This window comes from Barbus barbus, assembly GCF_936440315.1.
Source record: "Barbus barbus genome assembly, chromosome: 8".
Lineage (NCBI taxonomy): Eukaryota > Metazoa > Chordata > Actinopteri > Cypriniformes > Cyprinidae > Barbus > Barbus barbus.
In genome coordinates, this window is record NC_136736.1 from 23066080 (window position 1) to 23086734 (window position 20655).

Sequence of the window (20655 nt, forward strand, 5' to 3'; positions counted from 1 at the left end):
CCCGCTGCCTACTTATACTCACGCTGTGATTAGCAGCAGCTGGATGCAATAATCGCATGCCAATATCCATTGGCTTGTTTAGATACTCTCGTAGGGGATTGGTCTCTCTAAGCGAGATCCCAATTCGTCGGTCACCGACGTGACGTCTCCGTTCCCTTCTTCAGGGAACGAGGGTTACATACGTAACCGAGACGTTTTCCATTCTATGGCACATTTAATTCAATTCAAGTTTATTTGTATAGCGCTTTTTACGATACAAATCGTTGCAAAGCAGCTCTACAGGAATTTAAATTTCCACAATATATTTATATATTGCAGAACCTTAATATATTTAACTTATGGCAAAATATATATAACATCAGTGATTATGGACAAGACCCATCTCATGCTTTGCAGGAGACTGTATAGATTTGCAATCGGCCACTGGTTGCTACACAGGTAGTGTTGTGAAAAAGCAGTGAGACTTGCCTGCAAGAGACTGCCAAAATACAAGCAACAGCTAGCATAGCAAATCAATGAAACACACATACACTCCAAAAGAATTAATGATGACACACTGGGACTCAGATGAAATACCCCATAGTGCATTCACCACAGCCAAATCTATTAGTGGTACACACACACAGATTTTGACTAGATGTCCCCAACCGCAGCTTTGAATAAATTTTTTAAATAGCTTTTGCTGTCTCTGTCCCTCATTTCTGGTTAAAGGCTCTATGGTTATCTGAAGATTTCATTTAAAGGGATAGCTCACCCTGAAACAAAAGTTCTGTCATAATTTACTCACCTTCATGTAACGTTAAAACTCAGATGACTTTCTTTCTTCTGTGAAACACAAATGGAAATGTTAACCAGAATGTTTTGGGACTTTCTTTCTTGCCATTCTGAGTAATATCTAGTAATATCTCTAGTCTCTAGCAGTGTTGGGGAAAGTTACTTTTAAAAGTAATGCATTACAATATTGCGTTACTCCCTAAAAAAGTAACTAATTATGTTACTTAGTTACTTTTTATGGAAAGTAATGCGTTACGTTACTTTTGCGTTACTTTTTAAATATGAGCAGGGCTTGATTGTTTTTAATACAATAAATTACATTAATACAAATGTAATAGCCCTGTATCTTGTGAAGGAAAAGTAAATTCACGTCCGTAAAGTAAAACTCAGGATAAGAAGGTTTAACACTCTTTGGCAATAAAAAAACAATGAAGTACAATTGTTAGTTTATCTAAAGTCATTTTTTCTTATTAGTATGGTTGAACTGGATCATCAAAGGTCAGCAGCAAAGACATTGGTTAATAAAATGGGATTAGATACATTTGTGTTGTTTAACATATTTAATTATTGAGTTTGAATTTCACTGTTTTAATTCATTTTGATGAATACTAAATCTGTTTATGCGAGTGGGATGAATTCATGCACATTCACATTTAGATCTATAGTAACAGCATGCTCACACCGCGCACTGTCAGTCAATAAATGGGGAAAAAGTAACTGGCGTTACTTTTTTGAAAAAGTAACTCAGATATTTTCTTGTAAATTAAAAAGTAATGCGTTACTTTACTATAGTGTTGTCACGATACTGGAATTTCTAACTTCGATACGATACCTTGAAAAATATCGATACTCGATACCATTTTCGATACCACGGTGAAAAAAACTGCCACAATATTAAGGGGGTAATTTTTTTAATTTAAAGATAAATGTAACAAGTCGAGAACATGCGGTATATTTTACATGAACAAAAAAATGTCTTGAGGTACTGCATTTGTTGATTTATTTATTAATCTTTTATTAATCTTAGTTAAATGTTAATTGAAACTAACGTTTACTAATACATGTACTAATTAAAATCCAAAGTTCTATTTGTTGATATTCTCATTTGCTTCATAACCAAAATATTTCCAGATATAGGGCCCTATGAAATCCGTTTTATTTTTCCCCAAATTCCGTTAAATTTTTTTCTACATTCAAATTTTTCCATTTAAATTTTCTGGACTCTTTTTTTTTTTAATGGTCAAATTAAATGCTATTAATCTAAAAACATGTCTAATTCATTAAAATCATGAAAATTATACAATTTAACATTTAATTTATTAAAAGTGTAACAAAAATGACACGTTTTGGGCCGTATGAAATGTTTTATTTTTTTCTCACCTTATGTTTTATTGTTACCAAATTCTGTGTTTTAGCATGTCTATTATTTGAATGCATACAAACAATTTTTATTTATTCTTACAGTAGCCTTATGAAATGTGTTTTCCCCCTCAGAAATTCTGTGTTGTGTATTTAAATTTTACTGGATATCAGATGAAGGCATAAAACAATTTTAATTAATTTATATTTGAATTAATGAAAATTAAACATTTACATTTTTGGCAAATGAAGGGGATTTACTATTAAAATAAAAATATTTTGTGATTATTTCTTTAAAAAAATGAACAGTAGTAGTAAGTAGTAGTATTATGTACATTCTACTAAATAATAGTAATATAGCCTATTTCTGGCACACGGTCTTTAATAGGCTGTTAAACTGAACTTTTATTTTGACGAGTTGCCGTGAATACTTCTAAAGTTCTGTGTGTGTATGATATGATGCTAGTTTTACTCAAATTAAATGGTAAAATGCTCGTAAAGTGCCTTTCAGATCAGTTCTGGAGATATTGTTGATGTATTTATGTCCTCATTGAGACGGCAGACGCTGAAATCACCGCGAGCGCCACATTAGTAAACACAACCGCACGTGCAGCACATTCACACAGAGAACCCACAGAACATGCAGGATTCATATTTAAATCGACTTTTGCAGCTTAATATTTACAGATACTAGTCCATATCGCGATTTGATTTAAGTGTAATGACCTACTTTTGATTAATTCATCCAAACTTTGACAAATTCCGTGGCATTCCGCGTTAAACTGTAAATTCCTTGTTTATGACTGGATTCCGTGCGCGTTCTCTGCATCGCGGAGATCATAGATCCCTACAGATAGCGCTCCTGCTGTGTTCTTTAACAACCAGAGCAGTCATCTTTCTATTCACTTCACTTTTGCTGTTTAACCAGAGCGAAGGAGACGAGTGCGGTCACGTGTGGTGCTTGTCCGCGCGCCTTTGGAGAGAAGTGAAAGTGACAGCTCGGCTAGTATCGGTGTATCGATACTTCGGGAAATTAATATTGGTACCGTTCAGATATTTCAGTATCGATATTTATCGAAATATCGATATTTTTGACAACACTACTTTACTAGTTACTTGAAAAAAGTAATATTATTACGTAACTCGCGTTACTTGTAATGTGTTACCCCCAACACTGGTCTCTAGTAATATAATAGAGATATATTTCTTTTTTGTGTTCCTCTAATGCTAAAGAAATAAGGTCATAAAAGTTTGGAACAACATGAGGGACGGTAAAGATTTTTTATCTTTGATACAATATCTTTTTATTCTTTTTTTATTTATGTCTTTTCCAGTTCCTTTAATCAAGATACATTTATAAGTAGGACCTTTAATTTTGTAATAATACTTAATAATATATAAAAATGTCTTGAAATATATTTATTTCTCTTACCCAATTGCCAAATTGTTTTCATTGAGGAAAAAACATAAACCTAACTAGATTTTGTTAGATATATGCATGAAACAGAAAAGGCAATTTACACATTTTTTATGCAATTTTAGTAAATTAGACTATTTTAAGCTGTTTAGATATTTTGCTGAAAATAACTGATACTGATTAAGAAAATGAGTTTTTGAAACAGTGCAATTTATTTCGTAACTCTTATGAAACTAACTAGGAATTAATGCACCCTGTATTTGTTTCTTATGAATACTTGTGCCTTCTTTTTGAAGTTCAGGCAAACAAATTAGAGTACTCTCTTTTGTGTGAGCACCAGCCCACTACAACATGTCTTTCTTTGTTCTTTCTAGTGAATTAGAGATGTGTCACTTTTTCCTCATTCACAATACAAAAGAACAAACGTTGGCAAGCCTAACTCAGATCAGATTTTTTTGCATGCAATTTAGCTGTCATCATCTATAGCTTTTTATGAGCATTCTGAATCTAGCCAAAGACAGATGTTTTGAAGCAGGTGTTTGTGAGCCCAAATCTCTGGCTTTTGTATTTAGCAGATGCTCCAAAACTGGTTTTAGGTCAGTTGTTTGGACACCTGTGGCTTAAGTACTGGCCTCCTCGGTGCAAGCATGACAGGTCTCAGATCAGAAATCCAGAGCACTGAGTCTGGATCTATTGGGCTATGAAGCATGTCAGAGTGTTACAGTCTGATCTGGCTCCGCAATACAGCAAGTCGACAGCACACCATAGAACTAACTGCTTCTTTCACAAACCACCACAATAATATACTGACAGGGCAAGTAACATTCAATGAGAAGAAATGGCTGGGAAGGTGGGTGGCAGAAAAGCGAATAGGAAGGACAGAGCACATGAATAGAGTTTAATAAATTCCCCAGGCATGCTGGTGGGACAGGCAGTTTAGTGTGTTTGCACTGGAATTGAGATGGAGTAGATTAAAATATTAAATCAAGACTACATGTGTGCAATACAATTGTTCTTTGCCCGTCAAGGGTGTGTGCATAGTTTCAGCAAACAGCACACGTATAGAGGGACATGCGTCCCACACAATAATACACAGAGAGAGATGTTAAAGTGGGAAAAGCAATTAAGTTCAAGTTAGATGGAAAGATTGGAGAGAGTCCCAAAGATCTGTTCCAGCTCAATCAAGCAGTCTGAAAACAAGCATATGGGTGATGAAAGCTCTTATCGGTGCATTAGAACCCAGTGTGTTTGTGGGTGTGTTAATGTAATAGATTTTGCTGTTTTAGCAGTTTGTTGGAGGAGTCTAGCTGCCTCTCTGATTTTACACACCGTTATAGTGTTGAGAAATAGACTCAATTGAAATTGAGTGTTGGTTCTTATAAATGTACCAGCGTCTCTCAACCTCTCTGTCAGAGGAAGTACAAGTACAATATATACTACATTATACTGACATACACCATACTGTTCCCAAGTCTGGAGTTTGTCAGATTTTTAAAAAAAACTATGTTTTTGAAAATCTCATATCAAATGCAATTTATGATCTACCTTTTTAATTATTTTAATGATTTAGCCCAGTTAATTAAAGGCTTTTTTTTTGTTACTATGAGTGCCTTGGAGTAATTCCTCTTTTCAAATGTAATTTAAATTTTAAATAAATATATTTCTATTTTAATATATTTTAAAATGTAATATATTTATGTGATGGCAAAGCAGAATTTTCAGCAGCCATTACACCAGTTCTCCAGTGTCACTTAATACTTCAAAAATCAGTCTAATATTCTGATTTGTTTCTCAAGAAACATTTCTTATTATTTTCTATGTTCAAAAATGTCATGCTGCTTTAAATTAGATGAGTTCTTGGAAGAATCTGATGAGAAATGTTCAAGAAATGTTGAAATTTAAATAAAAAATGAAAACGTTTATGTTTAGTCACCTTCGTGTTGTTCCAAACCATATTCTTTTCTTACTTCATTGGAATACTGTATGGAAACTAGCAACTTTAAAGACTCAAAGAGGACAAAAGTTGCAAAAAAAAGCAGTCTAGTATTCTAGTGAATGACAACTTAAATTTCAGTCTGTTCCTCAGTATTTCACAACTTCAGAGTATTTAGAATATACTGCACAATGAATTTCATAACTATTTTATTTTCATATACTATTTTCATATACTTTTTTCCCTTATTTTGAAACCTGGAAGCCTCAGTCACATTCTTTTCGTATAACATTGAAAAGAGCAGTTGTTTGTCAAAATACACATATGTAATGTGCTTTACTGTACCTGGACATGAGCTAGAAACGGAGAGAGCATTTTTGTGTTGTTGTCAAGCAGTAATTTTGTCACATTGAGTCACAGTATGTTTTTTATTCTCTTTCTCTTTTCTTCTTGTCAGTCTTTGCCTATTTGCCACATATTTTATTGAAGCATTCAGCTTTTTCCCACTGAGAAATTATTCTGTTTTCTTTGACTGATCTAGACAGAAAGTGAATGGATGAATATATATGAAGTTGTTTCCTCGCAACACTTGAATACAGATACAGTGACATGAGACCTTATAAAATGTCATGTGTAGACCTCAAACTGGCAGTATTAGATGATAAATGACAGAGAGGATTAATACACCATTAAACGAATCATAATTTGGTTTGCACTTCATTGACTGCAAATCTTTGTAGTCTTAAACTCTGTGTGTGTGTGTGTGTGCGTGCGTGCGTGTGTGTGTGCGTGTGTGTGTGAGAGCAGGTGCTGCCCCGTCAGACATGCGGCTTATTCACACACACCATCTTCTATAAAGAGTATCCGGGAGGCCCTAAAGAACTGGACAAAAGCATACGAGGAGGAGAGCTGTTTCTGACCGTCCTTCTCAACCCTGTGAGTGTAAAACACAGACACACACACACACACACACACCGCTACTCCCTGTCGTCTCTGCTCATTTCATTCTATCAGCCTGTTGTATTGTTTTTCTCTGTCTTATTCTGCCCCCTCCTCTCTCTCCCTCTCTGGGTTTCCATGTTAGTGTTGCTTATAGATTTGTTCTCCCAGCATGAATCACTGTTCTTATGTTGAAACTCTGCTCTGCTTGAATCAGCAGTGAAATGAAAAACAAGAGCATGTGTGTACAGTCGTGTTTGTGCGCTGTGTGTTTCTACATTAATTCAGTGCTTCTAAACTAGTGAGTTGCAACCCAAAATTGAGTCACAGGTCTATCCTGATAGGGTCATGGACTGCAGGAAAAAATTATAATGCATCTAACCATATAACAATACATAGTTTGGATAGAAAAAAATAGGTTATTAAATTTTAAAAGGGAAGGCATGCTTCCCACATATTTTGTGGTGCATGTCAAAGGTCGTGCATCCGATTCTGGCCCAAATCTGCTTGGTTTATGTTTGTTTTGTTGCTGTGCTGTTCTGTTCTATTTCAAATCATTATTGGTAAGTCAAATAAAAAATAAAATGACAAACTTAAACAAAAATTTGAAATGTTGTATTGTTTACTAACTGAAATAAGCTGAAGTACTAAAATTACTCAAACTAAAACTGAAAAACCTAAACAGAAATATTAAAAAGTGCATAGTAAAATTACTAAAACTTAAAATTAAAATGAAAGCTGAAAATATAAAAATACAAATTAAAAATATCAATAAATACTATAATAATTTATAAATACTACTAAAATAACACTGGTTGTCTAATGTAAAGTCCTGAAGAACTACTGTGGAGCATTAATGGATCTTGTAAATGGGTTACGAATAGATAGAGTACTGTATGTATGGTGAACTTCTTGCACTAACATCCTGTGCATTCTTTATGTGTATAAGGTATGAAAATTTAATGTTTTAAGAGTCAGTGTGTTTGTTTGTGTGAAGAAAGCATTAGAGTGAATCTTCTCCTTTGGCTAAAGGCCATTAGTAAGGGTTGACTCATTCCCATGGTACAGCACTGACCTGAAAAACAAGCTGAATGCAATCAGAGATTGTGTGTGTTCTTATGCTCGCACAGATCCTGATCATCTGCTTATACCAGCAATAATAAACAACCCACAGAGACAGATAGAGAAAGGAGGTGAAATGAACATAAGGAGATATGGAGGTGTGAAGATGTAATAATATTGTAGTCAGTGTGTGTGGAATGAGATGTTCACTTCACACTTACCTTGCCAAAGCCAACAGTGTGTGATAATGTGTTAATAGTGTGTTAAGTGTTTGTGGTTGTCTGAATAAAAGAGGAATCGATGAGAAAAAGATATTAAGATTATTTTTTCTTCTTCATAGTGTGTAACAGTATACTGTATTTAACTGTATTTTAATTTATATTTTCTATTTATTATATTTATATATTAGATTATTTTATATTTAATTTAATTATTATTTAACTGCAGGAGTGTGATATTGGTTTTATACTTAGTTATTTTTACTCTGCCAATGATTTGATATATCAAAATGTTTCACTTTTAATCTTTACATTATAACTAGTTATTATTAGTATTAGTTCATGATTATTCATGTACTGTTAATGTAAAGTGTTACCAAGTGTTCTATATGAATTTCTAAATACTTGTAGCATCTGCTCAAAATGTATGGTGTGATTGCTGTCAAATGTGGGTTCAGTTTGTTTGGTAATGTTTTGAGGAATATAGGTGAAGTTATGTGGGTGTGGCTTTAGAGTCTGGACTCCACCCCTAGTGAATTAAACATGAGTCTTCCATTTCTAAGCAACAGTAATCCAATGTTCTAATTCAATCAGAACATCACACCAAATGAAAGATAAAGCAGACAATTAGATTCCTTTGTGGATTTTGTTTGAATACCTTTCTACAATAGGCACCCAAACCAAACTATTAATGAACTTAAAAGTGCTGTGAGAGCTCTGTAGAAGCGCATTACCAGTAACATGATCACACATCTGTCTTTCTACATTAAACTCAAACCCATCACATACATACATTAATCTGACTGTAGGCTCTCTGATTTATTCATCACAGCCACGTTCCTCTGTGTTAAAATGAATCACCGTTAACATTAAGACAGAGCACTACTTATTAATGACATGCATCACTCTTCCCTTCTCTTCTCTTCTCTTCTCTTTCATTCAGTATCAGCATTGATTAAACATTTTATGGCGGTGATAAAAATGTTATTATATTGAATAATATAATGCTGTACATTGGTACAGCATTGATTGAAAAAGGAAAAAAATTCCACCATGCCTTATGATTGTCACGTGTCGGTTTCCTTTCAGTTCTGTTTTGCCCTTATTTGGTAGTTCCTATCCTTGTTTAGTTAATGATTGATCATCATTTAGTCCTTTCACCTGTGTTAATCATCTCGTTTGCTCATTAGTTTGGCTTTTTTATAAGCCTTCTGTTCTGTTGTTTCCTTTGTCGTGTCTTAACGTTATTTGGGGTTTTTACTGAGCTTTGTACCAGTGACTTCATTTACATTATTAAAAAACCTGTTTTGCCTGAATCCCTCGTCTTCCTGCCTGTGTGGATCTGCTAACCGTAACAGTGCTTTCTTTGTCTTTCTGTCCAGGGGGCTTTAAGGGAAACTCATTTATCTGCCCATTCATTATTGAGGTCCTCTCCCTGAAACGAGGTGTGTGTGTAGTGTGTAGTATGTGTTTGAGAGCATGAGGTTAACAGAGCATAAGATCAGTTACAGAGGGGAGAACACAGTGTTTTTGACAGTCCATTTTACCCTCATTTATGCCCTTCCCGGAAAACAGGACAGTATGCATGGGGCGTAGTTACAGGAATATTTTACACAAAAATGAACATTCTGCCATTACTTGCTCACCATTATGTTGTACCAAACTCGTGTCCTGTTTTTTTTTCCTTAGAACCCAATGAGAAATGAACAGACCTAACTTTATTTCATTACTAAATATATATATGGTCAATTTCGTTAGTATATATATATATATATATATATACATACATGGATTAAAGTTCTCCGTCGCTACGACGGATTTCCGTTAATTGCTGCGAGTCTACGACGGATTTCCGTTAATTGCTGCGAGTCTACGACGGATTTCCGTCAATTGCAGGGTTCCGCCTGTCCTTAATGTCTTAAATTCACTTTTCATAATTTTAAGGCTGTAAACATGCTTACATTTCCAAATAGTGTAATAAATGTCTTAATTTTAGTTTGAATAGGTCTTAAATTAAAGAAAGCCTGCTGATGTGATCAAAGCCTGGAGTGGAGCGAAAGCACGTTCTGTGTGCCCACAGATCGCGATAAGGAGAGTGACCGCTTTTAATAATTATTAAGGGAGTTTACAAATGTGATATTGATTTAATACAACAGATCAATAAACAAGTACTGCATGATTTTACTCTATATCATCAACAAAAATAGTTCCAAATAAAGTGACAGCTGAGCCGCTGCGCATCTCTATAAGCAAACACAGCGGTTTCATTCATGAATGAAAGTGCGTTTTTGAATCAGTGATTCATGATTACCCATTCATAAGATAAAGACAGTCACTTGCTTCATGCCAGAATGAATCAGCCGTACGAACGAATCAATTGAATGAATGATTCAGTGAAAAAATCTGTGACTTGCCGGTCACAGTGGTTTCAGTTTATTTTTTAGCCTATCATTTCAGTTATTTAATTCATTTAATATTTCTGTATTAAAAATTTTATATTTAAAACATCTCCACATGAATCTATGAATTTAATTGCACTCATGCCACCTCTGAGCCTCATTAAACGTCTGAAAATGTACCTACAACCACCTCTGTGCCACCTCTGTATTACAAATAATTTTTTTATTAATACTAATTTCATATGATTGGTAACTTATTGGTCTTATTCTACTTCTTATAAAATGGTTTTAAATAGAAATTTTAAAAAGCTTATAACCATAAATTTTTATCAGAATTTTTGATTATTGATCAGAAGGTGCTCCTAAATTTTTTAAATTAGGAGGACAAGCGCTACAAAAAAGAAAAGTAAGCATAGAGCCATGTGTAACATATTAGATCCATGCATGAGGTCTTAAAGAGACAGCAGCCTAAATAAACCTGTTGCTGTCTTTCATTATACAGTGAAGACTATCCAGTGTTATTTTACAGTTGAATAGATTATAGTTAGACCTAACTGAAATAATGTAAGTACTAATAATTTAATTTGTATCTTGTTATTGTTTTTGTTTGTGCTATTGATTGTAATTCATTTATTTGTTCTTATTTTGTTACTTACTATTTACTTATCTTTTTTAGTTAAAATAATTTCAATTGTAAGTGCGCGTGAATCTTGGGTGGGGAGGGGGCGTGGTCTATGGGAAAAAGTCCTGTCACCACAACTGGAAAATATCCTAGAGGAAACACTGCATACATTTAGTAAAATTTGAAAAATGCATTTACAAAGGTAAAAAGAAAGTCCCCCTGTAAATCATTTTGAGTCAAATGTCACCTTGTATTAAGAAGGTAAAACATTTTTAACAGAATTGTTTTATTATTGATTAGAAGGTGCTCCTAAATTTCTTAAATTAGAAGGACAAGCGCTTCTAATTACAAGAAAAATATGGCTCTTAAACCGGGTGTGTGACAGGTATGGAATGGGGTTTGGCCGAGGAAAGATTCTCAGTCAGAAGAATTGTTTTTTCTTTAATCCATGTAAATATATATATAATATATATGCAAAATGCAATGTTATTATAAGAAGTGTAAATATATTTTGGGTTCATCGTGAAACTGTGGCAGTACCGATTAGACTGTGACAGGTCATTTGTCTAGGTAAATTCATTGGAAAATAATTATTAAGATACAGTATATTCAATTTTAACAGGAAAAATACCAGAATTTGGAACAACATAAGGGTGATGAAGTTTCATTTTTTTAACTGTCCCTTTAAGAGCAACACAACAAATTCAGCTGAGATCATTATGTATGTTGATGTCAACTTTCAATTATCCTGATAATGGATGGTCATAGAACAGCAGCACTGAGAGAGAGAGACTATAAGCGGAACTAAGCAGTTTGTACAGGAAATGGAAGGGTGTCAAATCAGAGAAAAAGAGAGAGGGAGTATGTGTTTGTTTGTGTCTAAGCAGGAGAGAGAAAGCATAAAGGACAGAAAGAGAGAGGAATCACGCTTGAGGACAAAATTTTCCAGCTGGACTCTGCTGTTAAATGAGCCGATGGGGTGTGTGTGTGTGTGTGTGTGATTCTGAGTCTTATTAAGTTATTCTAGCTTAGGGAAAGTTAGAGAATGATACAAACAATAAAATGGTTGTTCAGCGCCACTATTTTTTGAATCTGTATTAAAATATGTCAATACATTTAGCCGTGAAAGGAACAGCTGTAGAATAGCATCAGAATATACAAACATGAAAATTCTGCCCCTCTTGCATTGCTGAATTGTCCAACCTTTATGCATGAAATGCAAAATCACAATTTTTGAAGAATTGTATTGGACTGGGAAGATTTTAATCGTAAAAATAAATAAATAAATACATATATACATACATAATATGGCAATGAGTCCAAGTCATCTGAACCCATGAAGTGATTGTCATATAAATTTGTCATATAAACTTCGAGTCAATGGTCTGCAGCAGTTAACAGTTTCGGGTGAACTTTTCCTTTAATATTATATGCTGGCAGAGGAAATGTGTGTGTGTGTGTGTGTGTTAATGCCATGGTCAGGCCAAGTCATTATAAGTACATGTGATAATCATGTAGCACCAATCTGAGCAAGTAGGTCAAGATTAATACTACACAGAACAGAAAATCATGTTGGATTTTGCAGGTGTACTGTATATGGGGAATAGAATAGAATAGAATAGAATAGAATAGAATAGAATAGAATAGAATAGACATTTATACTGATAAAACAGCAGTATGATACATTAAAACTGGTTAATTATGGCCAGATGGACTAGAACCGACAAATTATAATTGTAGTTTTTTTAGTCAAATTAATTGTTGCCTATAGAGGAATGGAGAAAAGTATGACTTTTCCTGCTCTTATGTTGTGTTTGGGTTTGGGTTTGTTTGTTAGTTTGATTGTGCAAGGGCACAAGCTGCATGTTACAACTTAGCCTGGTTACTGAGTATTTGTGTGTTGCACCATTAAACTTACATTTACTGCAGGCAATTAACCAGCCGTCGGTGGATCAAAATTAGCCTCAGACAGATAAAATTGTGGCCAGAGTTGTATAGCATGAATCTGGCTTTAACTGAAACGTAATCCCAAATTACGTTATTTAAATTCAAATTAAGTAATTATCCTCCTACCAGAAGTAACGGTTGGAATAAAATTATCAGTATAATAAGATTATGATATAATTTTGTAATTATAATAATGTGATAGTAATAAATTAACCAATTTATTGTACTTTAATTTTGACAACATTTTTTTAAACTAAATTAATTAATAAAATACTTTTTATAAGGTTTTTTTTTTTACTTACTGCCATTTATAAATGTTTGATGTTGTTGTTTAATATTTGTTTTAAATGTACTATTTATTAATAATTTATGTATTTAATTTCCAGTTCTTCTGTTTAAACTCTATGGAAATGTAATTTTGCTGCCACTGACTGTCAACGTGAGACAAAAGAAGTTTGAGCAGCTACAACAAGATGTTTGTTGGATTAATAAATGTAAATGTCCTGTTATGTGACATTACAGAAAGCTTAAGTCTTGCTTTAAGGACAAATGGTGCAAGCAAATTAACTACACAATTATTGTAGTTACAATAACTAGTAGTTTGTATGCCCCTTTTGTGAACTTCACATTCTAATATAATTAACCTTTCTGAAACGCTAGCCTGTAATGCTCATAATCACAGTAAAAGGTGAGCAGTGGTAATTGGAGGCTCTCATCCTTGTTTGTGAGTATGTGTTTGTGAGTGCATATGTGTTTGCTGGTTAAATTTTCATGTCTTTTCCAGGCTAGTAATTTATAATTCTGTCAGGTCCTGAACCTCTTCCAGAAGGAACATCTGTTTGGAACCCTTTAGATCCTCTCGCTGTGTGTGTGTGTGTGTGTGTGTGTTTGTATGTGTGTGTGTGTGTGTGTGTGTGTGTGCATGCTCGATAGGTAGTCCAAATTTAGCTGTTAAAATGGCGGCTTGTGCTGGCATTCTCATGTGTGTGTTGGACAAGCAGGATAGATGCCTTTGGACCTGAGATCCTTTTAGGACGCTTTTTTTTTTTTTTTTTTTCACTCGCTCTCTTTTCGCTTGCTCGCTTTCTTTGCCCTGGCTGCTAGCGCGAGGTAATCATACGACCTATGGCTGTGTGTATGTGTAGGGGTTGTTGGTTTCTGGTGTCTATTTTACAAAGCTTATGTGTGTGTTTGTTATTGATTGATCAAGATATGATTTATGCTGCGCTTTCAGCAGTCTGTTTGTGGTACAGTAGAACTTGTTCAGTGGTCAGATTGATGTTGTACATATGGGAAAAGCCTGTGCTCTTATGTGTGTGGAGTGAAGGCGAACATTCACCACAATCCCACCAAAATACTTTATAATGCTTGACATCTTTTTAATATCACGGGTCCCATTCGCTTTCCCGTGAGGGTTAAATTGAATTAGGCGGCTGTGAGTGTGTACGCTAGAGTGTGTATTACACCGGTCCGGCATAAAGCATGCCAGTGTGACAGAAGCTGCTAAACTTGTCTCATTATCCCATAAATATTCCCCGCCCTGCTCACGGTCACCTAGCATCCCATCCATCAATCAAAGCCTGCTGCCATTGCCGTGCCTCCATCACTTCCATGGCAGCCTTCTGAGGGAACGGCACTTAGGCCCTGATACAGAGTCCATTACACGCTCCAACCAGATCCTGGCTGATTATAAAACACTTTTAGTCTACAGGAGACAGTGTGTTCTAATGGATCATAGTCTTCTCTTTTACCTTCAATTTAATAAACAGTTATATAATCTAGCAGATCTCATTTCGAGATAAATGTAAGAGTTATGTGGAAAATGAATTGATGTCAGTGGTAAAGTTCTGCTAAAACGTGTGGATGCTTACTTGGCTGTACAGCTTGTGCAGCTTCTCACTGACTTCTGCTGCCTTTTGCTGGTTCATGTACCTGTGTGTTTAATACACTTTTTTGTTGTTTAACAACCATTACTAATATTGATTTTCTGCTAGTAATAAAAATACAGAACCATTTTTTTCTTCATTTTTCAACTTTATTATTATATTTTATTTATATACAGTATTTATATACAGTTTAATAATAATTGTTTACTTTATTTCATTTCATATTGCACTTTACTTTTATGCAGTTGTTTTGCTATCTGTTATTATTATTATTATTGTTATTATGTACTGTATACATTACCATTTAGAAGTTTGGGGATGATAAGATTTTCTCTTATGCTCACCAAAGTTGCATTGTTTTTGAAAAATACAGGAAATACAGAAATATTGTGAAATATTATTACTATTTACAATAATTGTTGTCTATGTCAATATATTTTGAAATTTAATGTATTTCTGTGATGGCAAAACTGAAATTTCAGCAGTCATTACTCCTGTCTTCAGTGCCACATGATCCTTCAGAAATCATTCTAAAATGATGATATGGTACTAAATAAACATTTCTTATTGTTATCCTTTATTAATATTATTTTTATCTTATGTTATTGTTTAGTGTTGAAAGCAGAAAGCAGGATACTGTGATACAAAAAATGTAGGGTCCTTTGTTGAATAGAAAGTTCAAAAAACAGCTTTCGTTTGAAATACTATACATGTCTTTATTGTCACTTTTGATCAATTTATTGCTTAATTTCTTAGCAAAACTTATTCATTTCTTCAAATAAATCTTACTAACCCCAAACTTTTGAATGGTAGTGTATACATTATTATTATTATTATTATTAATGGCATTATTGGGTACCAATCTTTATAGGCCGATATGGGAGAATCTGATATAAAAGAACAGATATAAAAATAAAAGTATATAAATCAATTATTAGTCTATCTTTAAGGTTTATATGAGATTGTATTGCCCAGCTTCAAGGCCGTCATTGAGGAGGGACATCTGAGAGTGCTGTCCCGGACCCTGTGATGAGGGGAGGCCCCTAAGGGCCCCACTACTCATTGCACCTGGACGAGTGTGGGCCCACCCATAAAAACTTTGTCCTGGGTCAGGTGAATTTTTGCGTCAGCCCTGCCTGGCATTACCGGGAGTGTCTGTTTTAAACTAGGCCACATATTCCCTCTCCTCTCCTCTCCTCTCGCAATGCAACCTACTAAGCCAGTCAAGCATAGAGACCCAATAAAACTTCATCGCTCTTCTTTTTTCTCCTGTCTTTCTCTCCTCACTCCTCTCATCTTTTCTCTTCTCTCAACAGACCCTTGTTAATTGTATTGATCCTAATCTCCACAGACACTGTCCGTGAGTGACCTTACTCTAGTGGATTACATCAGAATTACAGCTCCACTCCACATGAAGTGGACGCATCCGCTGGGCTTTCCTCATATGAAAGACCGCTGATCGGACTGCTGTAATTGAATGTGCCCCACGGGTGCTCTGAACCGCCCCGTAAAGGACCAGACGCAGGAAATAATTACACCCCAATGCAGTGTATAGGGTTGCTAAGCGACATTTAGCTTTTATCAAAGACTGCCACAAACTAAATGATCAACATCACTTCAACATCTGCTGGGCCGTTTACGATGCATTTTTGACTAATGAAATCATGCACATATGCGACTAATGCACGTTTATGGACTCATGCATATGAGAAAAGGTGTTAGTATAATGGAAGAGCAAAGGTTTAAAACCTGAACATTAATATGCACAATACTGCTTCCTACAGGAAACACTGGGGTGTTACAACTAAGGTCATCACATTCACATATTTCACTATATTAGCGGAAATGTTATAATAGCAGAGACTGCTGTTTAATGATGATGAACGAATGAAAACTCAATTTCTCTTTTTCTTCCTCTGTGTAGATCAGTATATTCATGACCCATCTTTCCAACTATGGGAACGACCGCTTGGGCTTGTATACGTTCACTAATCTGGCTAACTTCCTGAAATGCTGGACCAACCTGAGGCTGCACACACTTCCTCCCCTGCAGCTTGCACACAAGTACTTCACTCTCTTCCCAGAGCAGAGACACCCGCTATGGCAGGTCAGTCATTTTAACCATATCCTCAAACTATTTTCATTAAAATTTAATCGATACGAAATAAACAATAAAAATAAATAAACTGTTAAAAACAGTTCCCAACCTTTTATTTTGTTTTGTTTTATTTCACTGAATACCAGTCACTTTATGATTACTTTTAAGATTACAGCCTCGTTTACCTTACATAAAATGTCCACAAGAAATGATCACAGGTAAAAGCAATTCTGTGCAAACTGACATAAAAAGCCCACTCTCTGTGACCTGTAGGCCTTGTAACTGTTGTACATCAAGCACTCCATGTGTCTCAAGTGAATGTTGACCAATGAAAAGCCACCAGAAAATGAAAAGATGCACTTTACAACTTCTCACAGGGACAACGCTTGGATTTATGGGGTTTTGCACAATTTTATCAAATTTTTGTTTGGTTGCTCCAACTATGTTTTATATTGAAAAGATGCAGCATATAGGTGTTAAAGCTTTGCTAGTAAAGTTTATTGTTAGTTATTGAACTAAAAAAAAAAGATTTTAGATCATTTTTGTATTGTTCTGTTTTCGACGTGTTTCTCATTTTTTGCAAATTGATGACACGTGCAGTCACCTGCAGTAAGAATGACTTTAAACACATACTGTATGTCCTGAAAACAAATCCCATCTGAATAGGGCTCTAGAATATCTATTAATATCTGTCGTATGAAATCTGAAGATGATCTCCATATACTGTAGGCGTCAAGCTGCAGACCTTGTCTCGTCCACTGTCTCCATGCTTCTGTTAACAGATCCTGTATTAATTTGATAGAACTTTACGCCTGATCTCGTTTACGGTGTTGTTCTTCAGAACCCATGTGATGATAAACGGCATAAGGACATCTGGTCCAAAGAGAAGACCTGCGACAGGCTGCCCAAATTCATGGTGGTCGGGCCTCAGAAAACAGGTAATTCTATTCTTCCGTTACGAGAGCATGTTTCTTCCGTCTTTCCTTTGCAGGGCTTCAAAGCCTCGTGTGTGTGCGTATCTCCTCGCTTCGCTGTTCCCCTTGATCCTGCTTCATATCTCACCTTGTGCCGCTGGAAATGATGAAAGTGCAACCACGGGCGTTCAGCTCTAGAGGAGAACAATACAGACACATCCCCAGAGGGCTGGGGGGGTAGAACAAGGGAAAAGACAGAGGGCTGTTTTGGGGCTGTAAGATTTTGATTGGTGTCAAGACACTGTCTTGTTAAACACTTCTCCTCTCTGCACTCATCTTCTTTCCTGCTGTATAAAAAACTCGCAACACACACATAGAAAAAAATCCATAAGGTAAATGGTGTATTGATCCCATGTCTCTTAGTTTCTCGGTCTGTGGGCTGAATCTCCAGGCCTAAAATGTTTCGCTATCAGCTTCACATATAATTTCATCATTAGCAGGGGAAGGGCTCGTTGATTTACTTCTCCTCCTTCTTCCTTTCTCTCCTGCCCTCCTCCTTTCTCCCCTCATCTCTTTCTCTCTCTCTCTCTCTCTCACCAGGCACGACAGCGCTCTACCTCTTCCTGATCATGCATCCCTTCATCTCTAGCAACTTCCCCAGTGTGAAAACATTCGAGGAAGTTCAGTTTTTCAACACCAACAACTACCACAAAGGCATCGACTGGTGGGTGTGAAGTGTGCTCCTGTGCACCAGACACATTTGTGCGTGGGTTTCATTGTTAAAATGTTTCTAGAGGAATATACAATGGTTATTATACAATGGTTATGACATCACGTAAGTGCTTAAGGCACAGCTCGTTAATATTAAGTAGGTCAAGCCCAAATAATTAAACATGATCTTCCACTGTCTTGGTAAATACTGTATGTGATGTAGTGATCTGGAGTATTGTTTCTTTTTCCAAGACAAAAGTTTTATATAAACAATATTATTACAAATTGAAATGTTTAAAAATCATCTATTCTTAAGTTCTTATTACACAGTCATTTGTAGGAGCAATTATTCTCAGACTTAAGTGCTTAAATGTGACCCTGGACCACAAAACCAGTCTTAAATCGGTCAATGAGGTTAATTGGGTCAAAATTATTGATTTGTATGCCAAAAATCATTAGGACATTAAGTAAAGATCATGTTCCATGAAGATATTTTGTAAATTTCCTACTGTAAATATATCAAAACTTAATTTTTGACTAGCTATATGCATTGCTATGAACTTCATTTGGAGAACTTTAAAGGCGATTTTCTCAATATTTAGAGTTTTTTTGCACTCTCAGATTCCAGATTTTCGGTCGTATCTCGACCAAATATTGTCCTATCCTAACAAACCATACATCGATGGAAAGTTATTTCTATTATATAAGGTATTTATTCAGCTTTCAGATGATGTATAAATCTCAATTTTGAAAAATGTATACTTATGACTGGTTTTGTGGTCCAGGGTCACAAATATGTTTTTTGTGGCAAAACTTTCATTTCTTCATCTGCTACTGCAATTTTAGGGTTTAATAAGTCAGTTGATAAATTAATATTATATTATAAATTGTTGGTCTAGTCTTAATGTCTTGTGGCAACCTGCTAATTACAAGAAGTTTATTCATTATTAATATTTTGAATTTTTAATAGACCAAATCAAATCTTATAGTGCTACCTACACATGCAGAAAGTGATATCATAGCAAGAACCTCTGAAGACCCTCATAACTGAGTGACAAGATTGATATGTTTGATAAAAATATCTTTTAAAATAATTTGATAGTTTAAAAATATATTTTACTTCGAACTAAATATGTTGATTGTTTATTTGTTTTATAATAAAAGTGTACACTAACATGTACAGAGCCACACACATGGCATGCCATAAATTACAAATTCCCTTCCATGACTTATTAATTCGTGGACACATTTAATTAATTTATTCCTTCATTTTAGGTAAAATGTGGCCAAACTGTACTAATCTGTTCCCTTGAGGAACAAATTAGTACAACATGGCCATGATTTATGTAAAACTAGGGAACAAATTAATAAGTTGTAGGAATAAATTCTTTAATTTGTGGACACAATATGTTGTGCAGAGCTCCATGCACAAGGTGTAAGGGAAATGTTTAACTTGATGGTTAAACTAGAGTTTTAAAGATTTTCCTTTTTTATTGGACATTCTTATTTGTCATTGACCTAGATATACAGTATTCCTGCCGTAAGCACTTTTCATAAAGTGGTGAGGACAGAATCTTCCATGGCAAAATGTTCCACTGTAAATGATACCTATGCTTGTGTGTGCATTTGTCTTTGTGTGAGTTTTCTCTAACTCAATACACCTCTCTTCTCAAAGGTACATGGAGTTCTTTCCTGTACCCTCTAATGTCAGCACAGATTTCCTGTTTGAGAAGAGCGCAAATTACTTTCCTTCTGAGGAGACGCCCAAGCGAGCCGCTGCTCTCTTGCCTAAAGCCAAAATCCTTACTCTGCTGATCAACCCTTCAGACAGGGCATACAGCTGGTACCAGGTATGACACTGACCAATCACAAAGCAAAGACTAGTAGAACTGACCAATCAGAGTTGTGTGGATTGCTGGGAGAGACTGCTGTACAGCAAAAAAAAAGTTAATGCCTTTGACCATTTATCCAATATTAATTAATGTTATCCAATATTATTTAGGATCAATTCATATTTTGATTATGTATACAACTCTTCAATTTTATTTATTTATTTTTTTAAGAAAAAAGTATACTAAGCAGCACCTCTGTTTTCAATATTGATAATAATAAGAAATTTTAGCACCAAATCAGCTTTGCTAGTATATGAATAAATGTCATTTTAAAAGATATTAAAACAGAAAATAGCTATTTTGAGTGGAGTAGTCATTTATATCATACATATCCAGACAACGATAATTCTGATTGCTTTGCAAAGCTGCAGCAGTGGCAGTTGTGAAAAGTCAAGATATCAAACAAATACATCAGAATATATAAAACTTTAATGTGATAGGTACATGAGAATGAGAATGAATATGCTGTGCAGAATTACTAAAA

At 35.0% G+C, this 20655-nt stretch overlaps 1 protein-coding gene across 1 annotated transcript in view; it reads left to right on the forward strand.

Annotated features, from left to right (window-relative positions):
- Positions 1–20655, forward strand: part of LOC306873966 (bifunctional heparan sulfate N-deacetylase/N-sulfotransferase 4-like) — a 74272-nt gene that overhangs the window by 41376 nt on the left and 12241 nt on the right. The window contains exons 6-10 of the mRNA XM_079423588.1: positions 6291–6419; positions 16481–16663; positions 17496–17592; positions 18169–18292; positions 19955–20129. Coding sequence (XP_079279714.1) covers positions 6291–6419; positions 16481–16663; positions 17496–17592; positions 18169–18292; positions 19955–20129 — 708 coding nt within the window. The remainder of the gene's footprint in view (positions 1–6290; positions 6420–16480; positions 16664–17495; positions 17593–18168; positions 18293–19954; positions 20130–20655) is intronic.